Source organism: Heliangelus exortis, chromosome 2 (genome assembly GCF_036169615.1).
Source record: "Heliangelus exortis chromosome 2, bHelExo1.hap1, whole genome shotgun sequence".
NCBI classification, from domain to species: domain Eukaryota; kingdom Metazoa; phylum Chordata; class Aves; order Apodiformes; family Trochilidae; genus Heliangelus; species Heliangelus exortis.
The window spans coordinates 121,788,447-121,796,779 of NC_092423.1; the positions used below are offsets into that span (position 1 = coordinate 121,788,447).

General features: G+C 36.2%; 1 protein-coding gene across 2 annotated transcripts in view; it reads left to right on the plus strand.

Annotated features, from left to right (window-relative positions):
* The window catches only part of PKIA (cAMP-dependent protein kinase inhibitor alpha), a 53,373-nt gene extending 46,786 nt beyond the window's left edge, over positions 1–6,587 (plus strand). For both annotated transcript variants that reach the window (XM_071737818.1, XM_071737817.1), the window contains 2 exons: positions 359–536; positions 4,058–6,587. In XM_071737818.1, coding sequence (XP_071593919.1) covers positions 386–536; positions 4,058–4,137 — 231 coding nt within the window. In that variant the 5' untranslated portion in view covers positions 359–385 and the 3' untranslated portion in view covers positions 4,138–6,587. The remainder of the gene's footprint in view (positions 1–358; positions 537–4,057) is intronic.
* The last annotated feature ends 1,746 nt before the right edge of the window (positions 6,588–8,333 follow it).

The following is an 8,333-nucleotide window of genomic DNA, read 5'->3' on the forward strand; positions in this document are numbered from 1 at the left end:
ATTATGTTGCTGAGGTCATTGGCTTTTTAAAATACTCACTAGCACTTTATGCAGTATGAAAAATGAAGTTGGTTAAGATACTGTTGAATACAGATTGCATAAAATTCACACACTTTGTTGTTGGGGTTTTTTGTTTGCTTGTTTAGGGGTTTTTTGGTTTTTGTTTTTTTGTTTTTGCATTCTACTGCTTCTTTTCCTAATTTCTCCAAATATTGAGAATGGGGCATATTCTTTTGCTGCTTTCTGTACAGAAAATCTGCTCTACAATGAGAACCCTTTAGTTCTTCTATTTCCATTCCATAATGTAATCTGTTTTTCTATTGTTCTAAGTGTTGTTCTTTTTCTTTCTCCCATCCAGGTACTGCTATGTGGATATTTGTTAGCAATGACTGATGTGGAATCTACATATGCAGACTTTATTGCTTCAGGAAGAACAGGTAGAAGAAATGCATTACATGACATACTTGTGTCCTCTCCAGGTGGGAACTCTAGTGAACTAGCCTTAAAGTTATCAGAGCTTGACATAAACAAATCAGGTGAGTACATTTTAGTCTTTTATTACCTTTATTTAAAAATAAATAAATAAAAAATTGGTACTCAAAACATAGTTTATGTACATGCATTATTCCCATGTCTCTCATCCACAGAAATACTTTTTTCTGGTAATGGAAGATCAGTGGATGTTTCTTGTAATAAGAAGCCCAAATTTCATAAATAGGAAGCATGGTTATTTGCAGCTACAACATACTACTGAAAAAAAGAAAGGTCATTCTGAAGTGAGTGCCTAGTGGCATGGTCCCTGTCAGGATAAATTTTACTGAAAATCATAAGAAAGGGAGAAAATACAGAAGTTTTCATGAAAACCCAACTCTTCATAATATGCTTTAATGGACGATTTTTGGTTTGAAGCCTGTAGGAGAAGCCATGTGTCTGCTTGAAAGGTTATTGTAGAGGTTAACTTTGTGTTAAGCTGCCAGAGGACAGGGCAATAGCAATTCATTGTTGTTTGTTTTACTTGGACCTTTTTTCTGAGTAAATGGTCTCTTTCTTCTGCTCATACTTCATCCTTTTTTTAGGGTGATAAGCACTAATGCAAACCTAAATCTTACTTCACGTCCAATATTACCAAAAATTTTAGCTGATTGTGCACCTTCAGCTGAGAGGAAGGGGGGGGCCAATGTATGGTGAAGGGCCTTACATTAAATAAAAATAGTAATATGGCTGTGTAATTGTTTTTATGTTACATGGATGGAAGTTAATAGATAGATCTTACAGATATTTGAAAGCCCTTTTCACATTTTAGAAAAGAGATCTTATGCTTATTTTGGTAACAGTTGAAGAAAACAAAAGCAGCAAAGGAGAAATTGTTGTTAAGTAGCTGCCCTGTTTGTGCGCATACTTTGTTTTCAGATACAGCAGCAAGAGGCAGTCTCATCATTGGACAATGAAATGTGGTGGGAAGTGGTTGTAGTGCTGTTTTGAGAGGAGGGTTCTTATTTTTTTTTAGCTTTCAGACTAATGAACATCCTAAGTCAGTCCTTTGGCAGTTAACAGTTTGGAGTCTATAGCTTCTAGATGCATGCAATTCTAGCTGGGCAGGGCCTTTATTTTTTTTATTCAATTAAAAAAAGGAAAGCTCTATTAGTGTGTGTGTAGGTGTATCTATTTATTTTAATGTGTGGATATGTAGAAAATGTTGGAAAAATATAAAGTAGGTGGCATTTAAAATGTGCAATGCCAACCTTCCTTATTGCTTCAATTTTCTTCAGTATCAAATTTACACTTATCAAAATTATCTTTGATCTTGTTCGTTTAGAAGAAAGAACCAATCCCTATTTTTAAGTTAAGGTGTTGGAGTATAAGTGATCGTAAGCCCAAACTGTGTTCTTTTGTGAGCTATAAAAAGGATGTGACTTTTTGCCTGTAATACATGTTGGTAAGCATTTTGTACCTGCAGTTAGCTCTATAATGCTGAGAATGGGTTAGATAACAGTCAGCAAAATTTTTAATGCATGATTCAGGAGTCAAATTTTTCGTGGATACCTGGGGTAACTTAGTAATTGCAGAAAAGCATACAGAGTTGGTCATAAAATTTACCTATGTAGTAGATACACAAAAATCCCTGCATACTTTTTCAGGAGATTGTGTCGTTTGAATGACATACAATGAAAACATATTTTAATTTTGTATTATGGTACACTTAGGTTCCAGATGAAAGCCTCCAAACCCCAAATGCTGGAAAATGCATTGTATTATCATTCACATGAGTATTAGTGTATTATTCCATCATGTATTTCCAAACAAAAGTGAGCTTAGAAAATATTTTGTGTCCCAAATTCCAGTTTAGAATATACTAGTGGTTTTGGGATGAATATATAGAATCACAAGACCAAGACCTTTAAGATCATAGGGTCCAGCTGTTAACCCAGCAGTACTAAGTCCACCACTAAACCATGTCCCTAAGCACCACGTCTGCATATCTTTAAATACCTCCGGGGATGGTGACTCTACCACTTTCCTGGGCAGCCTGTTCTGGTGCCTCACAACCCTTTTGGGGAAGAAATTTTTCCTAATACTCAATCTGAGGCACAACTTGAGGTCATTTCCTCTTGTTCAATAGCTTGTAACTTGGGAGAAAAGGCTGACACCCACCTCCCTACCACCTTCTTTCAGGTAGTTGTAGAGAGCAATAATGTCTTGTTCAGCCTCGTTTTCTCCTATCTAAACAATCCCAGATCCCTCAGCTGCTTCTTATAAAACTTGTGCTCTAGAGACTTCACCAGCTTTGTTGCCCTTCTCTGGGTTTGCTCCAACACAAAAACTGCCCCAGAACTTCCACCCTGTGCTCCTGCAGGCTGCCTGCAGCTCAGATGTTCCTAGAGCAGATGCAGCACACCTGGCAGGACTAAGAGGAAAAAACACATTTGGGGGTTATGCCTTATTTCTTTCAAGGTGACACTTTATGCTGAGTACTATCTAATACAGACCAATACAGATATCAAGTTTTCATTTGTTTTTCTTTAATTCTTCTTCTGTTCTTATAACAGCAATATGCATTATCTTGCAAAAGTTCAAGTGCATTGGCTTTCAAATATATGGTTTAATGGCAGAATAGGATAATGCAGACTGAAAAAAGTTAAGCTACCTGAGCATATTTAGTACATTTACTTTGAAAAACCATCAACATATGTTTCCTGTAAAGAACAGAAACAGCTTTGGACTGCACTAGGCAGTGAGGGCATGTTGAAAGACCACATTATTGATACCTCAATTGCTGGTTAGTTCCCTCATTGATCAGTCAATGACATATAATCAAGATTTTACTGCATAATTAGGTATAGTACATATAATTAATGTATAATTCTCTCCCTTCAAAACAACTCTTCCATTATTCTTTGTTCCTAATAAGCTATCAACCTGCTGTTATCTATGGAATGGATGTATACACCCAAGTTCAAAATACAGGTTCCACTTACTCTGTGGCAATGCATTTTGTCTAAATATAATAAAGGCAACACTGTACATCTCATAAATAGAAATCAGTTCAATATTCAGAATATGAATTATTCAGAACCCTTGCAAGATACAGGAGACAAATTGTGTCTTAACATTATTCCTTATCATGTACCCATAGCTAACTAGCCCAGTGTTTGGGGACTTCTGTCCTACTTGCACTTAACTTTCAGCTGTCTGAACGTGCATGGTAAACTGTTCAGATTGGGTATAACTGAGTCGTATAAATTGGGTATAAATTTTGTCGTATAGTCACAGTATCATAGTGAAGAAATTGTCAAAAATACCCTACTATTTTTGCTGAATTCTTAATTTCTAGCTACTTTAAGTCTATACTTAAAACGATAGTAGGAGTTGCAGCTAGTAATTTGTGCTTGAGGGTGTTTCACAAGGTGCTGTCTTAGCAGTACAAAGTTTCATATTTAACGTGGAGTTCAGTTTCAATTTCTTTTTACTTTGTTTATTAGACTGATGGGTGAACAGCTGGGGTTCTGGGAGCAAGATACCAGAAGGTGGATCACTTGTCCTTTCTTGTGTGTTATAGAAGGAGAAGGAGATGCACAACGAAATCCAAGTGAGCAAACCGGAGAGGCCCAAGGGGAGGCAGCAAAGCAAGAAAGCTGACATTCGACTTTGACCGACTGGAACAGCTGCTGGATGATTTTTAGACTACAAGAGCATGCTGGAACAAATTTGTTTCCATGAGCAAGCTGGTGGAAAAGGAAGTGCATGTGTCTTCACTGCTGGAACCCACTCAACACAATGATAAAAATGGGGGTACAAGCTGTGGCAGAAGACAGAATTTTCTCTACCTCTGTCATTAGCAATGGTTGAACATGTATTGATTTTTTGGGATAGTGTCATCAGATGGATCCCTTCATAAATGACTACTTGATGGGAACACTTTTAGAAAGTAGAACAGGTAAATCTTGTAGCAAATGGCCTTTGAAAAGTTAGAGGATCCCGTTGTATATCTTAAGCAAAGGCTTGTGTGATCCTCAGAGTTTAAAATTCTCTGGCCAAAGTGTTCACCCATTAAAAGAACTGTAAAGAAAGCACTGTTTTTAGAACTTTGCGTCTGTTTTACAGCTGTTATTTACAATGTTTTTTGTATTGTACAACTTAAATGCTCCACACTGCCCCTTCTCAACTGCTTATGAAGAATATTTCTGTTACTGTGAATTTTTCTACCACGCGTTTTGAAAGGGCTGGGTTTTTGCATAATGTGGTGATGTGCACATGATAGATTTAAAACGTCAACCGCTAAATTGATTATGCCTAAACCTAAATTACTCAGCAACAGTCTAATTTGTTACTAGATGAGCCTTCAAAACGATTTGTTAATGTGAATACTTCAGTGTGTTTGGTGTCCTTGGTACAGTTTTGCCACTTGCTTGTAGTTAGTTGCATATCAGAGACTCAAGCTGAACCTTTATGTTATTCTTCCCCATTTTTCTAATTTTACTCTCAATTTCTTAATCCTTCTCGGAGATACTTTTTTTTAAAAAAATGTTAGTCCAAGTATTTTATTGTTATGGTAGTTTTAAGAATACATTTATAACCTTATATAGGTTAAAAGTCAAAAATTTCGTGGTGCTAGAGATTTTCCTGGTTCACATTGTTAAAGATGGGCGTTGTTTACACACGGGATAATAACTGGCATAGGTTATTGCCAATTATGTATTCTGGAATGAGTTTTAGATTGCAGGGTAGTCCAACTAGTGGATTGTGGGCTGGATCCATCTAGGGAGACTATTATTTCTTTTCCTTTGCCTAAGTTGATTGGGCTGTTGTGTTTGCACAGGCAGTAGCTTGTTACTGATGTGCCAGGTACAGCCAAGTGCTAGAAGCTAGTACAGCAGCCTGTTGGCTGGGGTGTGGAGAGTGAAGTGAGAGACTTGGCACCTAGCACTCAAAAGACTAGATTTTTACCATTTCAACTATTCCATAATGACAGTCCAGACCAGACATTCATTGAAATACCAGGATATGTTGGCCATCCAAGGGATTACTTAAAATATCATCAAATTAATGGCCTATTCTGTAGTAGCTATGCTGACTGAATTCCTTCCCCATCCCACCACAGTAGAGAAGGCTGCACATGAGGCTTAATACTGAAAAATGGGGCAGCCTCACCTCTGTGTGAATAAGGTGAGTAGAGTGACTGAGTAGTAAACCGTGGCAATCACATAAGCACCAATCACAATCAGAAGATTTGTTTTCTTTTATTAACAGGAGGTGATATCACTTTCTTTATATATAGTATATATATTATATATATTTTTGTGTTGTTGTTGGTTTCAAATGTTATGCACTTTTTAATGTTTGTAAACTTTTACTAATGAATAGTGTGATTGCTTCCTGAATATATTAATCATCAGTTAAGAAAACATCTTTGTGGCCACAGTTGTTTGTTTCTACCATGTGTATCATAGTACTTGTCACCTGAAACTCTTTTGTGAGATGTGTGAAGGAAAAAAAAACACACTTCTGATCAGTATTATGAGCTCATTTATTAGTGTTAATAAAAAACAAGCCAGCAGTATGCTTGTGGCTCATTAGTGTAATATTAATTCTCACCTATTTCTGTTTGGAAGCTGAATGCCTCGCTGTCTTATTTGCTGTCGGATGCCCAATCTTCTTGGTAACAATAGTCCATTTGCTTTTAAATACTATTTGAAAATACAAATAACCTTTAACTAGTTATTTATTCATTTGTTTCACTTGGTGTTCCTTTCAAAGTTAATACATAATTATTGATCTTTTAAAATTATTTTTCCCTTGCATCGAGTCTTCAAGTTGAACTGGTTGCCCCTTTGACATGTACTAGTTACTGTCAATCTAGCACAAACATTGGAAAGAAATAAGATTTAGGGATTTTTATAGTGTTACTTTATTGATGATCCATGAAAAATCATCAATAGAATGTCATGGAAAAAGGCAATAGTGGAATAAGTAATTACAGTACATTAAAGTGTTGGCTTTCCTTATTTTGCATCAGTGCTTTTCTTTATTTCAGTACTTCTTCCTTTTTAATTCTTCTGTGTTGTGAAATAAAAATAATTTCAGCCTTTCTTCTTTATTTTGTACCTATTTCTTTATGCTCTTGTTTTCTTTTGCTTTTAAAACAATTATGGAGGCCTATGCTTGTTTTTGATGAAAAATATTTCTGTGATGAAAAATAGCACTGTTAATTTTAGTAAAGGGCTGTTCACGTTCCTTATCCCCCCAGAAGTGTATGAGTGCTTGCTCTCTCACTTGAACTGTAACATCTATAAGCAGGCCTCAATGTGTAAACATGTGGTCACTCTGTGCCAAATGACATCCCTGTTATCTTGGGTACTATTATTACCCAAGCAATTACTAAAGAGCTATGTTAAGTAGAGTGACACCTTTATTTCTGTTTAATTGCATCATATAACAGGGACAATGATGCCAGAATCAGACTTTAACCGAGTTATTTTTCCCCTTGCTAGTTACCTTTTTCAGTAAGCCAGCCACTCTGGCATATGTTCCAGTATCTTCTTTATTGTTTTCATATTAGGTAAAGTGTTTACACATTTGTTTAATCCAGGATTATGTCAGAAAAATCTCTCCAAAAGCTATATAGACTCAAGAAATTTAGATCTGGACTATCATCTTGATAAAATACTCCTTAATCATTGGTGTTGGTTGGGTTTTGTGGTGTGAGTTTTTGTTTGCTTTACTGTCTAGCTGTAGGTTTTCGGTGATTCCTTCACCTTGCTAGCTCCATAACTTCAAAAAATAGTCTCTACTCACATTCTCAGTTCCCACAATACAGTCTGTCACTGTATTTGCAGGCATTGTATTTTCAGGATTTACATTTTCCCATTTACTTGAAAAATGGAGAATATAGAATTAGAATTAGACAGATATTGGCATTTTATTCTGCTTATCGTGAATGTTGCCCATGTGCTTCAGAAAGCTTCTATTAAAAGACAGCAGCAAGGATGGACAGGTTACATCAAACTATCATTTTAAAACAGAAGTTCACCATGACCTTGCATACAACAGTTATTAAATAAATATGAAAAAAGTCAATATATGTGCCACTCATCCCTGCAATTTCTTTTGCTGGGTTTTTTCCCATAATTTTAAAGTGGGAAAAAGTGAGTTCTGGTATAAGTGACAAGTCCTGAGGAGTTAACTTCATTATCCATTTGCATAAAATCTCTCCGATGTCCAGAAGGAGGGAGGAACTACTGAAGTGGTTAAGCTGAAGAATTCCAGGTGTGCTTAATGTTTATACATCAGAAACACCAATGATTTTTTGGAGAGGAAAGACTAGAGAGCTGGTCTTGAAACTGAGCACAGTAATATAACCACAAATTTGACAAAGTTTGCCTTAGCTCAGCAGTATTCCTGGGTTAAACTGCTGTTCTTTTGCCCTGACGTTTTTTAGTTTTGCTTTGCCTTTCTACCTGGCTGATTTATTTTCTGTTCTGTGCTTCCCTTGTGGAAAATAGTACTCTAGAAATACATAGGTATTAAGTGCTTCATTGGATTTTCTGTATAGTTAACTGACTGAAACTGTGTAGTGGAAAGGTTGTTTCTTGTCATTTTTTTGATCATTGCACAAAGGGGAATCTGCTTTCAAAATTCTCAGCACAAGAGAAGCAATAGAGCCAGGAAATGTGAGTTCAAGAAGATAAGGTAGCACTATAAGGAGGGTATTTTTTCTTTCTATTAGGAAAGGGGTAGCCCAATGAAGAAAATAGTTTCCTCTGTTCTATGTTGTATATTGGGATGTGTTTGCCATAGATAAGAGATAAATTGTTCAGCCTAGGTGATCTTCTGAT